This window comes from Euphorbia lathyris, chromosome 7 (assembly GCF_963576675.1).
Source record: "Euphorbia lathyris chromosome 7, ddEupLath1.1, whole genome shotgun sequence".
In the NCBI taxonomy this organism is placed as follows: domain Eukaryota; kingdom Viridiplantae; phylum Streptophyta; class Magnoliopsida; order Malpighiales; family Euphorbiaceae; genus Euphorbia; species Euphorbia lathyris.
The window spans coordinates 32188636-32208441 of NC_088916.1; the positions used below are offsets into that span (position 1 = coordinate 32188636).

The following is a 19806-nucleotide window of genomic DNA, read 5'->3' on the forward strand; positions in this document are numbered from 1 at the left end:
GACGGTAATAATAAATAAGCTGCATCATAACAAGATTAATATGACAGTACGCAAATAGGCTAAAGTCATGTGTCGTACCTTTACATGACACTACGCCAAATAGGGTAAAGTCATGTAAAGGCACGACACATGACAGAACCTAACCGTCATCTGAAGGTGCAACAGACGGCAGCGAGTCCCGTGACAGATTTATATCTCGCGGGATGATGGTTTTTAACCGTCATCTAAGAGACTATTTGGCGTAGTGTGTTAACAAACTAACTCAGTCCACACATGCTCATACCATTATTCATTGGCAATGAGTGAAGCACATTCGTTGATATATATCTTCAACTTAGACGAGATCATGGTATTTTATTTCATTGTCATGTCGCATTATTTCTCCATGGATTTACTATTGTTGATTGGGTAGCAACCTTGATGATAGAAAATCTACAACTGGTTTTGCTATTTATTTAGGTCAGTCTTTAGTTGTTTGGAGCTCCAAAAATCAACAATTTTTTTGCTCGTTCCTACACTAGGGTTGCGTATAGGGCCCTTGCTACTCGTTCTTTTGAACTTGGGTGGCTCCAAATCATTCTTTAGGAGCTCGATTTTCCACCATCTCGACCACCCCCGCCTCCTGTGTGACAATCTCTCTGCAAGTTATGTGACTGTTAACCTTATTTCTCACCACCATAGCAAACCTACTGAAGTTGGTTTCCTTTTTATTCATGATCGTGTTTCCAAAGGTCTTGTACATGTACAGTACATACATGCTTTGGAATATGTGGTTGACATTTTGACCAAGCCTTTATCCAAAAACCGTTTTTGCACTGTATGTTTCAAGTTGAGCATATGTGATTCCCCTCCTTAACTTGTGAGAAGATAATAGAATATTATAATATTATTAATATTCTCATAATTACTGTCAGGGTCGGCCCTGGGCCTAGGCCAGGAGTGCCATGGCCTAGGGCCCAAGGCTGTGAGGGGGCCCAAAAATATTATTAGTCTGCGTTGTGTATATAATTGATAAAAAACAATTTATAACAATTTGCATAAGTATCTTAATGGTAAGACTTACAACCTCCATCCTAAAGCAATTTTCTTTTCAAAAACCAAAATTATACAAATTCATTTTTTTTCGAAATATATACAAATTCATTTTTAAAACCTCATTTAAACTCATTTACAATTATATCAAATAATACTTTAAGTTATGTTAAATATAATACTTTGAGTTATGTTAAACAAATAAAATCATTATTTTTAATATATTTTCAAGATTAAGGTTTATAAATTAAGAGTCTAAAATATATTTAGTAAAGTTTAGAATTTATGAATTGAAGTCTAAATTTTTTTATTTAAAATAAAAAAATCATACTATATTTCTTATATATGAAAAATAATGACATATTGAAAAGTAATTTTGATGACATTATTTAATTATGAAACATGCAATAAAAAAATTATTGGCAAATTTTTTAACAAATAGGTTAGTTTTTTTTTATCCAAAATGAGTTAAATGTACCTTATGAAAATACTCCAAGGGGCAAATGTTATCAAATAATACCTTATTAGCCAAACGATAAAATTTTGGATACTACATGGGTCAAATAGGAGTTTAATCCATGATTTAAAGAAATTATAAAACATTTTTTTTTATTTTAGATAAACAATTGTATTTAGTGAACGTAATAAAACATATCGTCTAATTACTAATAAAATACTTTTCTATTTATCATGTATTGAAAGTAAACTCGTAAAAGGTGATTTTCAGAAGATATATTTATTGATGATGATAGGGGCCTTTATTCCGTAATTTGCCTAGGGCCCATGAATTGTCAGGACATTACTGTTTAGTACTTCGTAGTGTTAGACTTCTATATATATACAAGTTATTGTCAATAATACTCATGGTTGTCCATTATTTAGATGTGACACATGAAAATATTTATTTTTAATGATTTGACATATTGAATTATTAATTTTTGATAACCTAACATATTAAACTGATGATATGTGAAAACCCTTTAGTGACTGCAATTTTTTTTCCTATAGTGTAGAGAAAATAAAACGTTGTTGTCGTGTGACCGAAGGTCACGGGTTCGAGTCTTAGGAGCGGCCTCTTGCCAAAAAAATTGGTAAGGGAAAGCTTGCCCCCAGTACACCCTTGTGGTGGGACCCCTCCCCGGACCCTCGCTTAGCGGGGACGCGTAATGCACCGGGCCGCCCGTTTTTAGTGTAGAGAAAATAAAACAATCCTCTATTAACGAATATGCACGTATTACCTGTGGTGGAGGTTATATAGGGATTGAGATATGGTTTGAATGAAAAAGTGAGCTTGAGAAAATGGTAGGGGGAGAAGGTATCTATAAGCATTATTGCATTAATATGAAAGAAAACGATAGTTATGTTTCTACCTAACACACATTTAAAACATCATAGTACAACTTTTCTTTTCTTTTATATATAACCTGACATTCAACCTTGTCTATCCTTCACCACACACAACACCCCCTTTCTTCATGTATTTCTTCTAGCTATATCCTCTTCATGTGATTATCTATTTCCTTGTCATCGGAAAATGTTTATTTATATAGCTACAAAACTTATGCATTGTTGTTAAGAAAAACAAGTTTTGAAACTTTACCTATATGTAGAGGTTTAGAGTTTAGAGCATGAACATGAGCATATATAAAATGGCTTTGTAGTAATGTTTAGAGGTTAATTTGCATTGATTTGTTTTGTTAGATTGATGATGGAGATAAGGAAGAAAGAAATTGAAAGTGAGGAAAGAGGAATTATGATTGAAGAGAATGTTGCTGATAAGACAGGTTTTATTTCTTAATTACCTATACGGTTTCCGTTTGCAACAACAATTCCACTTTTATCATTTCTGATTGCTTTCTAAACAGGGAATACTTCAGACTCCTATTCCATTCAACCCTCCTTTGCTTTGCCTCTCACTCTCAAGGTAATTAACATAATTACTACCCTTAATACATCTTTATCCCTGCTTCAAAAATAAAAAATCAACTATATCTTTCAACTTTGAAAAAACCTTATATACCCACCCCAATTTGATCTCTAAAACCTTTGAATTTTCTTAAAATCATCAATTGATATTATTAACTTGCTTCCACTTTTCCAAAATCTCTCCTTACTAATGAATTACTTTACACTATTTCTTGTGGTAAATATGACATTTTAAAAATATAAAGATAATTGACTTTTTTGGATAAAAAAAATTAGAGATGTATTAGGCCTAATAACTAATTAATTTCCAATCCTTAGGGAGAAATTATAGTTCAACTGGCAACCAAGCCGAGTTTGTAAGACAGGGATTTCATTTTCGATGTATACCGTAAACCGCATAAAAGAGTAAAGAAAGAGCCTTAACCATGACCGAGGATGAAAGAGTGAGGAGCCTTAGCTACTCCAATAATGATTATTTCAATGGAAATGCATATCATCTAGGGAAAAAAAAATTAAAAAACATAAATTAATAATAAGAGTACTAAAATTATAATTTTGATTTTTTTTAATTAATATTAACAATTTTTAAATACTAAATACTGAATAGATATTCAATATCAACAAATTAAAGAAATTTTTTTTAAAATATTACTTCATTCTAAATTATAGGTCGTTTTTATTCAATTTCACTCATTTTCTTAGTTTTATCATTACTAAAAATTCTCCTTTTTTGACAATTCATTTTTGTAACAAAAAAAATATAGTTGGATTTTACAATGAAGAATACAGAAAATTTATTAGAGAATATTGACTAAGGATAGATAGAAGGTTGCGTCACTTTAAAAATATAATAATAATAAAAAAAAAAGAAGTTAGTAAATTGAAGTTAATCTGGAGGTGCATGTATGCAGTTCGAAGATTTGAAATACAGAATATATCAAAAAAAGTACTACATACTTGATGGAATAAGTGGTTCAGCACATCCAGGTGAATTTCTTGCTTTATTGGGACCATCTGGAAGTGGGAAAACTACTCTTGTTAATCTTCTCAGTGGTCGCCTCAAATCCAATCTTAACTCTTCTGGTGCCATCACTTACAATGGCCGACCCTATGCCAACATCTTAAAGCGAAGGTACCAACCTATACTTTATTACTCTTATTCATCACTCCCTTAAACTATATACTATTATATTACAAAATGGTAAATTAATTGTTACAGGATTGGATTTGTTACACAAGATGATGTTGTCTTCTCAAACCTCACAGTTAAAGAAACTCTAACTTACGCTGCCTTTCTTCGCCTCCCTAAAATCTTATCTAGACAACAGAAACAACAAAGAGCCTTGGACGTCATCACCCAACTGGGCCTTGAAAGGTACATCTACATCTTTCATTAACAAATTTAAGACTCTTACTTTGATTGTTAATTTAAGAAAGATTGAATCAATTATCAGGAGCCAAGACACTGTAATTGGTGGTGAATGTTTCAGAGGAGCAATTTCTGGAGGTGAAAGAAAAAGAGTCTGCATCGGACAAGAATTACTCCTTAATCCATCACTTCTTTGCTTGGATGAGCCAACCTCATGTCTTGACTCAACTACTGCACTCAGAATTGTTCAAATTCTACAAAATATGGCAAAGGTACAATTAATTAATTAATCTATATTACATCTTCTTCTTCATTTATCTGTATGTATAACTATAGGGCGGAAAGACAGTGATCACGACCATACATCAACCTTCAAGTAAAATCTTCAGTAAGTTTGACAAGCTGATTCTACTTGGAAAGGGAAGATCCTTGTTCTTTGGGAAACCATCAGAAGCTATGCCCTATTTCTCTTCAATTGGTTACAGTCCACTCATAGCCATGAATCCAGCTGAATTTCTTATTGATCTTGCTAATGGAAATATAAATGACAAATCTTTCCCTTCACATGCAACAAAGCTTGAAAAGCCTTCATCTACTGATGTCCATGAGGTCAGTAAAACTAATTAGCACTAATGATAATGATCCCATGGGATGGGATGGGATTTATGACTAATGAATTTTGAGATGAAAATTGCAGTATCTTATTGAGGCTTATGAAGCAAAAGAGGGTAAAAAAAGGGTGGTGAAAGATGAGGAGGGTGAGGGACATATTAACCAAAGGAATTTAATCTCAAATGAACATCAATTATGGGCACCAACATGGTCAGAGCAATTCAGAATTCTTGTTAGGAGGAGCTTTAAAGAGAGACGACATGAATACTTGAGTATTACGCGCATAATACAAGTTACAGCTACTGCTGTTATAGTAGGATTACTTTGGTGGAATTCTCATAATGAGGGACAGGAAGGTTTGCTGTTCTTCATATCAGTATTTTGGTGCTTCTTTCCACTATTCACAGCGATATTTACATTTCCACAAGAAAGAGAAATGCTTGGTAAAGAGAGAGCAGCTGGTATGTACAGACTCAGTGCTTATTTTGCAGCAAGAAACGTTAGCGACCTTCCACTGGATCTAGTAATGCCAACAGTGTTCGTTGTGATATTTTATTTCATGGTTGGCTTGAAAATGAGCTTTCCTGCTTTTTCTCTCACTATGCTCACTGTTTTTCTCACCACTATTGCCTCTCAGGTCAGGTCCCTACTTTATCTAAATAATTAATTAATTAGCTAAAGCTTCAGATTACAATATAATTAATATATGAAGATATAAAATGCAGGGTCTTGGGCTTACTATAGGTGCAGCCTTCATGGATGTAAAGAAAGCAGCAACTTTTGCTTCAATTGTTCTTATGACATTCATGTTATCTGCTGAATTCTTTCTTCAGGTATCTAGCTCACCAATTAAGATTCACTTCACAACAAACCTTCCAATACCTTACAACTCTAGTATCTCACGTTATTAATTTACATATAAGCCTAATTAAATCTTGTTATATCTTTGAATTATTTTTTGAAAAGCTTGGCACTATACTTAATTAATTAAATAGTTGAACTCATAATTAAGTTATTTAACTTTCACCATACTAAGGATGAATTACCTTTGATAATTTATTTTTAGTAAATATCAGAATGAAAATCAATTTATTCAACCATTAAAATCGAAAGACGATGAAACTAAAGAAACTGAAATAAAATAAATCAAAGAATATGCATAAATATTTTATTTTAAAAAGAAAATAATTATTTGAAAATAGTTAAAAATAAATACCAAAACTGAATAATATGATAGAAGAAAAATATTTATCAAAATTATTTTTAGGACAAAAAGTAAAAACAAATAAGTATAAGGATCAAAAGTGAGATTAGTATAGTGATAAAAAAATATAAATAAATAAATATAAGGATCAAAATAAAAAAACAAAAAGTAAAAATTAGTTAAAAATATTTTTTGAGAATAAATAAATAAATAAAATTTAAGTATGAGGATCAAAAGTGAAATTAATGTAAGGATTAAAAAAGTAAAAATAAATAAATTTATGGACCAAAATAAAAATAAAAAAAATAAAATAGAGACTCAAATGAAATTTCATAAGAAGTGTAGATGTTCAAACTAGTGAGAAGGGAATGAGAAATCTTAGGGGGGTTGGGGGAATGAGATTAGAGGAGTTAAGGGTAAACTCAAAACTAAAAGAGGATAAAGGGAATGATTGAATTAATAAAACAAACACCAACAAAAGTAATGAAACCTCCTTTTTCCTTTAACTTTTCCTGAAACCCCAAACCAAACGCCCCCTTAAAGTTTAGAGGCTTAATTCTGCAAATAAATGAATAGACTCAATTCTTAAAATTCTAAAAGTTTAATGATGTAATTATAAGTTTAGCCTAGTTAAATTTGTTAAATTTTATTTTATATGTTCAATTTAGGTATATTTATTCCCTAAATTTTATATAATCTACATGCATGTACTTGAAATTTTCTCCATAATTACAAGGCGTTTGATATTTAATGGGGATGGGGATAATGATAAGATTATGATAATAATAAAAATAAGATAGTTTACAATTATTATTCATATTTGGTATGTGGGACATAGATAGAGATAAAAGTAATACATTTTACTATGTCCCTACTTAAATTATATAACAACTTTGCCAGTACAAATTTCCATCATATTAAGTTATCACAACCCTTACACCACCATCCCTTTTGGTATAAGATGTGAGGGATTAAATTTTTATCTATCCCTTATCTCCCTGTCTCATTTCTAAAAAAAACATAAGATAAAAGAGCTTTTTTTTTTTTATCTTTATCATACCCCATTTATCGCTTATACTAAACACCCTCTTAATAGTTGATGACATACATGGAAATTAAGTAACTGATGTTTAAAATGCAGAAGGTTCCATGGTTTATGTCATGGATGCGGTACATTTCAATCAACTATTATACATACAAATTGCTGGTGAAGATACAAGAATATCCTTGCATCTCAGGAAATTCATGTGCAATCAAGGAATTAAGAGCAGACGAGGAAGTAGCGGCAATGATGGTTATGATTGTTGTATATCGCCTCCTCTCTTTCTTATTTTTGAGGAACATGAAATTCACCAATATGTCTTAGGATTGATAAACCATTTAAACACTCAAAATTAATATAAAAAGTGCTTATTGATGTTTAGCTTGTTTGATAACATTACTTGAAAATTTCAGTTAAATAACAAAATAGTATCATTTATTCTGATTAATCAAAATGTTTAACTTGAAATTTTAAGTTAAACATTATTATTCAGTGTTTATTTTTAGTATTCGTCAAACAATTATACTATTTAATACTTTCAGCATTTATAATATTCAGCGCTTAAAATTCAGTATTTAATTTTAAGTTTTATCAAACCCTACCTTAGTTATTACTCATTCCATTCCATACTATTTACCATATTCAAACAAATGGCACATATTAAGAAGTAATTGGTTCTGAAGTAAAAGAAGATGAGTAAGAGACTCTTTTCATTGATAAAAAGGCTCGACTAGACACTATGGTGCAAGTGGAAGATGGATGATAGAACAAGAGGAAGCTTTGGCAGTAGACTTAGATGATATATTTTTGGAGGAAGTTATTGAAAAAGACTCCATGTCTGTAAAAGAATGTCTGGTTTCTATTTTCAAATTTGATGATGTATTATTTAAGAAATTTAATGCAATGAATATCCATCTTGCTTATTTGCGTCATGTATGAGATTTCGATACAAATAACGACCCTAAATTTGTTTCAAGATGGAATGAGCTTACTATTATGTATATTCAAAATGCTTAAGTGGTACAAATGATGAACCTAAGTTAGTTCGTTCTTTTATCTTTGTTGCTGGAATTTTTTAAAAGTGTTCTCGAGCTTACTCATAATAGTGGTCAAAACCTTGATTCGAAAATGCTTAATCGGGAAGTAGCATGTGAGTACGGTTTTGCGGTTCTAATTTTACTTGGCAAAAGTAGAAGCATAATAGAGTTTTGCAATGAAAAAATCCAAATAATGTTCTAAAAATCTCAGATTGTGGATCTAAAAATGGGCTAAAATACATGTAAGAGGTGATGTCGGACTATTCTTGAAGTGTCTGAATGTTATTTCCAAAGACCTGAAAGATTAAAAAAAAAAAAAAAAAACTGTCATATAGGGGGCTGAAGACCGGCAAACCCTTTCTGATACTTAAGTCAGTATTGAGAATACAGAACTTAGAGAGAATATAAAAGTATTCAGTTATTTAGAATTCTATACCTTCCTTCTTGATCTTGACGCTTATTTATAGATATTTGAGTTTGTGCTTGGACGCACGTGTCACTATCAGATTGGTTCGAAACTTAAATTCCTGTAATAAGTGACTTTGGCTTGTGCTCAGAGGTCCAAGGTCTTTCCTTTTTCCTGTTTCCGTAAAAGCCCTTGGAGTGGGCTAGCTGATAACATGAGATAATGAGCTTAAATGATCCTCTTTAGGTCAATTTCACATTTCATACTATATCAAGAGGTATTTTTGTAATTTTATAAAAAAAAAATAGTCAATGAGCCACAAGCGGTTAAGAAGCACAGAAAACATTGTATATTTTTCATAACGTAAAAAGCAACACTTTGGAGTCTGTATGAGGCGCTAGATGCGATGCATCTGACCCCTCCTGTAAAGTGCACTCTCTCACAAAAATTTCCTTTTTTTTTTTTTTTTTTTTTGATAGTAACAGAACTTGTATTAAGCAGAAGAGAAAGAACAGATATCAGTTCTAATACAAGTTGAAATGAAAGGAGGAAAGTCCTCAATGAGAGTTTCAGGTTGAGCAAGATTCAAACCCCAAGCAGCTAGCTTATGTGCTGGCATGTTCGCTTGTCTGTGTTCGTGGACGACCCGAAATGATGCAAAACAGCAGCTAAGTTCCACAATATTATGAACTAATAAACCCAACCAATTCGGCCCATTGAATTTTGCCTCAATCAATTTTGCTGCATCAATAGAATCAGTAGCCAAAACAATAGCAGCAATACCTATATCCTTAACAAATTGCATCCCAGTTAGGATAGATTGGAGCTCCGCGTGTAGTACCGACAATGATGTTCCGAGCGGCCCGCCTCCCGTCATCAAAACCACACCATCATGATTATGGATTATAAAACCGTAGGCACTGCGGTTTCCATTTGGGAGAAACGCTGCATCCGTGTTAAGTTTATGTTCATTGAACTCAGGAGGACACCATCTGCTGATTTTATTTTCCTGAGCCTTTGTATTCTCGTCCTGCCGATTTATGGCACCCACCATGGCTTCACAGGTCCTTAAGTTTATGTTCATTATCACCTCTCATAGCCTTAGTGCTCTTTAAATGCATTATCTCACTATTTGTGCCAGAAAAAAGATATTGGGATGAGGAACCCTCCACATTGGTGACTTCTACCTGCATGGCTTCACAGGTCCTCTCCACGTCAGGCTTGGCATGAGGGTTGAGATCACTTGGGTAATTTCTTTTTGATGTAAAGTAAAGTTTGTAACTTTTTTCGGTTACAAACCAAAAAAAAGTAACCATTATAATAATGGTAAGTTACAACTCCAACAAGGAAAATTATAGCCAAACCAAATACATTAGACTTGCTCTAAATGTTCATTTTCATTCATCGAACTATGTGATACAGTTGATATCCAAAGGGCTGTAGAGAAGAAACAAGTTGAAGCTTTAGAAAGTAGAAGGGCTACAAATGAGCAAAAAGATAAATGTTCTAGAAGCAACAACAAAAGATGAGATTTATCCTTCCTATATTCATTTTTTAATAAGCATATACGGGTAGCCCGATCAAAAGAACCTGATAAATTCTCTTAAATATGTACTTTCAATGATTTTGAAAATCCTATATATTTTTAATCATGTCATAAATTGATATTTTTTTCTCAACTGAAACACTCGAAAAATTACACAATTCAATATTTATTGCTCAGAAACACAATTATTTTTATGAAAGTAAACCCTTTTGGTTTTCATATTTTGGTTATTTTTCTCGCTCACAAAAATCATTGTTTTCACTTGTACACCTATAGATACTAGAGTTGAGACCCTATACAAAAGAGGATTGTGGAAGTTTTTGACAATGTTATTAGAAGAAAAATTCCTAGAGGTCTCAAGATTTGTCAATAGTGTTCGATATCCAAAAGTTCTTGACTTTTGATCGAGTCCAAATGGGCTTTAGAATATTCACAAAATGTGTTATATTTGTCAAAACGTTCCAACACCATAGACTACATCCAATTTGAATTTGGTAACAACTAAACTTAACGGTATGATAGAATCTTATGACAAGTGCTCTGACAATAGTTGGATTGGGTTGCTCTGAAGTAAGATAGAAAACGGATGTAGGAGGAACCAGTGACCTACTTCTAAAGTGAGCAGAATTTAGAAAGTTGCAAACTAAGCAATTGAGCGGGAATTGCAATTTATTTGTATATGTACCTACCTTGATTGTGTTGATGTCATGATCTATTTATAAGGTGTCAGAGGCAATTCTGATAGTAGGTTTAAGGTGCGGCTCTGAATTTCAGAAGTGAATTGGGTCCTATTTCGAGAAAATTCTAAAGTCTCATTGGTCTACATGTCCTGATAGTTTACTTATCCTAGTGTCGTATGATCCAATGGTTTTTCTCATTTCATATATTATCGTCTACTCCGGATAATGACGAGTGTACTTTTTTGTTATATTACATGATATCAGCTAAGATGTGTAATTGTGTATGTTTAGAAGTTGGAAAATGAAGTTAATTAGCCTAATTAATGTGGAAATTGTGAGGCTTAAGTGTTAAAGAGTATGAATTAAAAGTGCAAACTCTCTTTTCTAAAAAAAACAAAACAAAATGAACCCCTAATCCATCCTAAAGTTTAGAGAATTGAATGATTAGTTGGTCTTGTTATTATCTAATTTTTCTTGTGAAACCTTGTAGGATTTGTATGGCAACTCATAATAAAGTTGAAACGTTTTAGACATACATTAATTATACTTATATGTTATTTGCAAAATGAGATGCAGAACAGCTTGCATTGAAAGGGACACGAAACTTCCACGTGATTGGAATTTTGATGATATCTCTTCCAAATCAAATATGAAAGTTTCACTTACCTAATTTTCATTTTTTCTTTATTATCCATGCAAATGCAAATGCAAATGCCTCACTCTTTCCCAATGTGTCTAATTTCTCTCTTCTCGCTACTTCGGATATATGCATTCTATATCCTAAATTGACTTTTCTACCATTTTCAACCACAACCTACTCCTAGCTGCATTATAACTTAATGCCAACAAAATAAATCAAATCTCATTTTGTGTTTGATTTTGACCACATATATACAAGTCAACAATTTAATTTAATGATAGAATAATTTTCGAAAAAGAATTAGTATCTACTTTTCTGAAATGCAAGAAGAAAGCAGTTAATTAGGTCACATGGAAATGGATTATAAATTTAAAATAAAGTTATTGACCATCAAATTAAGGGATTGATTTACGAAAATCAAGATTCAGAATCAGAATGGCGTGCACCTACAATCATCCGCAAACCGAGTCCAGCTTATACTAATAATGAGTCAATCATCATATGCCACGTATCACTTCTATGCACGTGCACTTCAACATGCTCACCACGCGATCTACTCAATTCTATTGTTCTTTGCTGATCCCTATGAATATATTATGGAGTAAAGTGCAGTGTATTAAGTCCCAATTCATGACATGCAATGCAACTCCACTTTCCATGCTCTCCTTCTGTTTTCTTTTCATTTTACGTAAATGCCCTTACTCCTCTTACTCCAATTCATGTTGGACTAACTAATTTCAATACCCAATTGTATAAATTTGTTAACAGTTGTTTATATAAAATTATAAATAATAATATATTAAAATCTTGTTGAAATGTAGTAATTAGAGGTAAAAATATTCTTCAAAAGAGATCGGGTAATAAGTTAATAAAAAACTCTCATAACCAACTTTTTGAAAAATAGTTTTTTTAATCTAATAAACTCTTTTAAATCTCTATTCATCAAACAACACTATTAAAGTTTCACCACACAAAACCTCTACAATAGTTCGAACTTCCAATTTTATTCTAAAAACTCTTTTTAGAAAAAAAAAAAAAACACCCTTAGTGTCAGTTTCAATAAGAGACAAAAGAGAGGGAAAAAAAGTTGTATTTTTTATATATAAGTATCCGGGTAAAATAAATTATAAAATTGAAAAGGATTTCTTTAATTTTAAACTTAAGATCTGCAAAGAAAAAAATTGAAGAGAACTTATTGAATTGAATACCTGTTACCAGCTCAAACTACACAATTGTACTTAAAATCTATAAATACCATACAATTTTAACTAGAATCAGTAACAATAATATAAGTTCATGAATAAATATTATTAATTACAACACATAAACTAATATAATCTAGTCCAAGCCGCTCTCCTTTCAGCGTATATATTGTCCAAGTGACGAACACTCGGTTCACGAAATGTATGCCATTGGGTGGCAATGGGAGGCACTGAAAATCCAGATCTTAAATAAAGACGTATGTAGTGATGATAACTCTCCAAATGACAAATCACAATCTCTCGCTCTGGTGGTCTTCCATTGTCCGAACTGTGATGTAGTAAAAAGGAATATTACTGCATTCAATATAGATGCAGCAGCATATAAGTCATCCGGACTCACCATCCAGTGGGACTCACCACACCCCGCTCCTGCCCATCTAATACACGTGAGGGAACCATCGAATCCGTTCCAGAACACTGGCACATACAAATCACGGTGTGCCCGCATCTCATTCTCTATAAGCACTCTAATCAGCTTCCACTCCTCTTGATTATTTGTGATGGCATCAGCCAAAACACGACATCCACAGTTACCATCTGCTACAACATCATGGTATCTAGTAATAAATGGTACGATGAGCCCTTGAACCCGATGTAAATGGTGGTAACCGACGATATCCGCATCAAATCCATCTGAAAATATTAATATATGAAATTCATGAGCGATAATATATTTACTTTAACATCAACATATATATTACTAAAATAAAATATACCCAGCATCTCGTTGTTATGCACAGATGAGGATGAGGATCGGTCTCGACTATGACTACTCCTCGAAGGAGAGGACTGTGCACGACCTCGTGGTTCCTGACTGTACTCCCATGCACTCGGATTCCGCTTTGTTGATGAATTCCCCTTTGGTCTACCCCTAACAGTGTCTTTGACCTCGGGTTCTTTGTAGCTATTTTGATCCGGGTTTATTTGATCATGAATGTACATGGATATGCTATGCACCATTGAAGGATCTAATTTTTCAACCTTTTCCACAAGATAGTGAAAAAACCGGTGATCCTCAGACCCGTCAGCATATATGGGAGTAGTAACTGGTATGTCACTCAAACCTTCAAATGCAAGAGATCTCCAAAAAGGATGGATGCGGCCCACACAGATCGATGTGTCCGTGTTAATATACTTTTTAAGCTCACATGCACAAGGAATGCAATGAGTCATGGGCAACACGCATCCGCATTCACTTACCACATCCATACTCAATCCGCGCATACGTCCTAGCTCATCATTCAGTACACGCAAACAGTAATGTGAAACGTGTAAGTCGAGGTACTTGAAAGGATCTTTATTGTGAGCCACCGCAGATCTTCTTCCCGAGTCCTCAAGTGAATATCTGGTTATATACAGTAAAGGATTCTATAACTAATGTATTACAATTTAAAAGATTATATTAAATAACAGAATAATTGTCTTACTTGATCGCATCGATCTGAGCTTCAATGTCCTTGTGCACCTTCGCCCACACTGTATCGAGTGCACCAGTAGATGAATTCAACCACTGTTTCAATTGTGCATATGAACTCTCCACTCGACAGGTTGTGGTGTTTCCTAAGTGCAACACTTTGTTCGTCCATGCTCGACAGAACTTTTCTTTATGAAGTAGCCATGTGGTCTCCACGTACTCTATCACACGAGGTCATTTGGCAGAAGTATTCTTCATGCTTATCACTGCCTCCTCATATTCGGCTACTGTCGGGGCTTCAATTATACTTTTCCATTTGGAATTCTTAAAAATTTCACCAAAAACCTTCAATCCACACAACTTGCCTACTCTATCCTCCACGTCTTTATTAATATGCAATGTGGACAAAAATGATGACTATGAGGAAATACCTCACGAACCGGTCTCATCAGTCATAACTCCCGGTCCGTAGCAATGGCTGTCGGATGCACATCAGGTTGGAGCAAAAGCTTCAATTTTTGTAACACCCACATATAACTTCCCTCAGCTTCATCCTTCATGATTGCATAGGCAATCAAGAAGTTTTTGTTTGAAGGCATCATTCCAATGATCTCAAAGAATGGCATTTTATACTTGTTTGTTTTATATGTTGAATCCATACCAACTGTAACATCCCCAAAACCCTAACATATGAGTCTTCCCATATTCATATATGTTTTCATGATTGAATACATACATTTTAGATTAATCGCATTGTCATTAGAAGTTTCATATGCATAATGCGATTACCGCGCGATTAGTAGACGATTAGTATATCGTTAAGATGTAATGATTGGTTAATTGAGTTAGGACTTAAATGAATGAACAAAAATGTCCTTAATTGATTAAATTACATTTTTAGAGGGCTGAATTGGAGGTTTGTGAGAAAGCACGAGGTGTCACCCAAGATTGAGACAAAATACAGCTCTTCACTTTAAAAAGATGTATATAACTCACTACTTATCCTTTGCTGCCCAAATTTTGACCATTATCTTCAGCAACATTCCTTTTTCATACCCTAACATCCTCCAAAGAAAAATCTTCCAATTTCTTCTAGTTTCAAGCCAAACAAGTCAAGTTAGGAAGCATACTAGGTGATAGACACAACTTGAAGGTTAGTATGCTGTTTTAGCTTGTTTTTTATGAGTTTGAGATTATGAAATACCTAGGTATGATGATAGGATTTGTTGTGGATGAGTTATGATTGAGTTTGTTGAGTTTTGGTATTGTTTAAAGTGGTTATAGGTTGTCCAAATGAAAGATATGTATCAAGTGCCCTAAATAGAAATATAGGGTACTGCTTTCAGTCATCTTGGAGCATGTGTTTCATCTTGATATTGTTCGAATTTGGAGAGACATAAAGAATAAACTATGTTCCTATATATGTTATGAAACCCTCGGTAAAATATAGGACTTTAATTCCATATATAGATGAAGAAAGCCTAGATGGATCATGACTGCCTCGAAATTGAATGTCATGTGAGGCAGCCATGTTGATGTATCATTTTGAGGACCTTAGGGTCCGAATTTGGGAACGTTTATTTGTACAAAAGTGTTCCTAACTACTTGAAGTACATGTCTGTAAAAGGATTTGGCAATCCATTGTGTTTAGTGTGAGCTAGGTTGAGTGAATTATGGTAGATGCAAATCTGGGTAGTCTGTTTATTGGCTGGAAACAGGACAGAATCATGTGGCATGCCATATATTGTGTAGAAGTGATATTAATGTGAAGTTTGGATATGTTATACCTATATATGTATAGTTTCAGTAGGTTCAAGAAACAGGGCATTTGGATTCATATAGAGAAAGTTATGGCAGAATGTGTGCAAGTAGGTCATGTGATGATCTAAGACAAAAGGTTTAGATTGCATGAACTTTGTGGAGTTAGTGTCTTGTAAATCATATAGCATTCATTAGTTTATATTTTCATTAATTTTATGTAATGGCTAATTGTATAAATGTTATGTGACATTAGGAGGACAAGGTGCAATTGAACGCACACCCGATCGTGTAGAATAGATCGAACTGAGTGCGACGGTAAGCATATTGCTTATATATGTGTATGAATGTATTGTGGCTTGTAACTTGTTGAGTGTGAGATGTGGTTGAATCTGATGTGAATGATGTGGATAATGTTTGAGTGTTTGTGATACATTATGATTGATAAGAAAGTGATATGATTGAGTATGTTGCAGTGTTATGAGTAAATACGGCATGTTGAGCCTTGTGCACATACTGGAACTGAATAATGGTTGGATAAGAAATGAATATGAGCTTGCTTAGATGGATATGTGAAATGGTCCAAGTTGAGAGTGCTATCCGAATATTGTGAGCCGGAAGCACATGTGTTGAGATATATGAGTACGTGAGTTGAGTTTAACTCCTCCGTAGCACAGATGATTGTATTCCGAATTTAGTGAGCTGGGATACAGATTGGGCCCAATGACCATTTTATATATATTGTCTAAGTATAGTAAGGCCTTAATTACTAAAATAAGTATTACTATAATAAGTGAAACAAGTGAATATCTTTCTATTGAAAATTCTAACTTGGTACTGATGATATATTTTGATCTGTGTTCTTTACATTACTTTTGTATATACATATATGCGTAATATGTTTATTGAGTAGGCAGCTCACCCCTTGCCAATAAATTTTACAGGTTAGGTGGAGTTCTTCTTGCTTAAGGTTGCACCGGCAGTGTCAGTCCATTCTCATCTAGGCATTTTGGAGTATTGTGATGTACTTTTGTTTTGTAAATCCTCTATGTAGGATAATAACTTAAACGTGTATTGTAAATTATAAATGCTTTCTCTTATGTATAAGATGTAAAGTTTATATGAGATTGAAGTTTATATGATTGAGAATTGAAAGCATGTTTGTAACTGATGTTGTGTGATATATCATGTGATCCTAGTGAGGGGGTTACACCAACAAACAAGTAATAAGATCGAAACAGTGTGATCGATGTAGGATGTGTCATAAATAGGTGAGTCACAACATTGCTGCCCGGTGCCGCTTGCGTCCAATGTATGTATTCCTTATCTATAGCAAGCTGATAAAACTGACCGATTACATCCCGACCCTCAAAGCTCCCAGTCCTGATTTTTTCCCTGTAGTTATAAACATGTCTTTGTGTCGGGCAATCCTCCGGATGTTTTTCTTTAATTGCAGCAAAAATAGCACAAGGCTTAGATTGAGCTGCACTCATTTGACGAACAATTTTTTTTGGAACCGGGGCTTAGTCCGCTCATCTGTCTGTAGCCCTGACGATATACAGCCAATTGATGACTGTGATGTCCTCTATCTCCAGCAATCCCATTCACCACCCAACCGCCTAATTCAGCGATTTCCAAAACCTTTATCTGGAATTTACAACCACAGTACTTTGTTTTTGTATTCCTCCGTACTACTTCCTCCATATCCATATCCTTTTTCCTTCGAGTATTCTTAATACCACGGGCACATTTAACCAATATCCATCTTGACTTGTCCCCTGTCTTGTGCGACACTGTGATTAACTCGAAGCCGATCTCAATTACCGTCTGTTTTGCCCAGTTAACAGCTTCATGATATGTTTGAAACGTTTGTTCGGGAAAAATCTGCGCACTGTAATCAATGTCGTTCCTGCCAAAATCTTCTAACAGAACCTCCTGCAAATGATAAATAACGAATATTAGATTCCAATACGCGATATTTCTACAATGTTTCAGTGTCTAAACCCAAAAATTCACCAAAAATAAGCTCGGGCGTGTGAAAATCACGCCCCACCACATGGTGGGGCATGTGAAAATCACGCCCCACCACATGGTGGGGCGTGTGAACATCACGCCCCATCATGTGGTGGGACGTATGAATATTACGCCCCACCACATGGTGGGGCGTATGAACATGACGTCCCACCTTATGGCAGGGCGTATGAATATCACGCCCCACTATGTGGTGGGGCGTAATAGCCATACGCCCCACCACATGGCGAGGCATGATGTTCACACGTCCGAGGTCCGAATTTGTGATTTTTTTGAAAAAAAAATTACAGAAATTATTGGAAGTTCAATCGGAAAAATACCTCGACTTCAGGGACATCGTCATTCTCGTCTCTTCCCGGTGATAACGAATTGCTCGCCATGAAACGTGTTGTCTTTGTTTTCGGAACCAAATGTGTGAAGGGAGAGTTTGAGAGAGTTTGAGAGGGTTGTGAATTTTCAATTTTTGGCTAAAGGGCGGTAACGTCTTTTTTTTTGGCTGAAAGTGTGAAATTGGGGCTGGGTATAGTAATTCACTTTTTTTATGGTCTACCAAAAAAACAGAATACTTTTTTATGTTAAAGAAAAATAAACAAGAAGAAATTGTAATTATAAATCTAATCATTCATAAAGTTATTGCTGGAGTCAAATTGTGTACTCTTGGGAGGTTGATTTATATTTTTAAGGTTCATTTAGACTCATTTAAATATATCTACCAAATTAGATTATACCAATATATTTTTTTCAAAAACACTCTTATTCGCACGAACTCTTCATTTCTCATTGTTGTTTAAGTTTGTGATGATTTAACATGAATTCAATATGTTATGTTTGGTTATGGGTTTTTTTTTTTTTTGATGAAAAATATCAGCTTGTATTAACAGATATGATCAGAAACTAACACTTGAGGTCCAGTTAAACTGGATCCCCATTTTGCAAGCTCATGAGCCGCGACGTTCCACAAACGTCCCTCATAGATGAAGCACACATCAACATAAGACCCAGCCACCTCATGAATTGATTTGATTATTACATCAACATAACTCAAATCCCTATCTGCAAGAATTGCATCAACAGCAAATTTACAATCCGACAACACCATCACTTTCTCCACACCATATTGTTTGGCAAAAATCAAGCCATTCAAAATCGCCAACAACTCCATATGAAGAACTGACCAACACCGACCAAAAGGACACGCACCACTCATCACAACCTCGCCATTTGAGTCACGAGCTATAAAACCCGCATCACCCACTCTACTCGAAATCACAAAAGCCGCATCGCAATTCAACTTACCAAACCCAAAATCGGGCGGTTTCCATCTACAATCTCCAGAACTAACAGCAGAAAAAACCGGATGGCAAGACAAAATATTTACAGCATTATAAACACCCACCATGAACGCCCTATCATCAAGACTTCACTCACCATGACTCACCCTATCATGATCAAACCACAACATCCATAAACACGAACAAAAAAACCAAGAATTCATCACTCGGTATAGGCACCTATACCGCCTCAATCCAATCAAAACAACAATTACCAGGCAAATTGTATACCTTTAGAGACAAACCAGCACATTTCCATCTCAACCTCGACCGGGCATAAAATTTCAATAAATGGATGAGTGAGATCTCGTCACTTTCATATAATGGACACTGCAAAACAAATGATATATTCCTTCGAATTAAAATATCAGCACAAGGCAAATAGCATTTACAACAAGCCCATAAAAAATGCAGCACTTTCGGGGGCAGCCTAAGCTTCCACAAATGCTTCCAAAACTGTCTAGGACCATACGAAGCCTCCGGAACATCATTAACCATAGCATTTCATTCAATCGC

General features: G+C 34.2%; 1 protein-coding gene across 2 annotated transcripts; it reads left to right on the top strand.

The window, feature by feature from the left end:
• The first annotated feature begins 2474 nt into the window (after positions 1-2474).
• Positions 2475-7552, top strand: LOC136200540 (ABC transporter G family member 22-like). 2 transcript variants are annotated; one of them, XM_065990907.1, is made up of 10 exons: positions 2475-2509; positions 2734-2816; positions 2898-2956; positions 3870-4090; positions 4178-4333; positions 4413-4599; positions 4664-4936; positions 5025-5576; positions 5665-5772; positions 7288-7552. In XM_065990907.1, exons 2-10 carry the CDS (start codon positions 2738-2740, stop codon positions 7507-7509), a joined length of 1857 nt encoding a protein of 618 aa, XP_065846979.1. In that variant the 5' UTR covers positions 2475-2509; positions 2734-2737; the 3' UTR covers positions 7510-7552. The 2 variants fall into 2 exon arrangements, with proteins under 2 accessions (XP_065846979.1, XP_065846978.1); XM_065990906.1 differs by having other exon boundaries at positions 2476-2509; positions 7285-7552.
• Positions 7553-19806: the final 12254 nt, after the last annotated feature.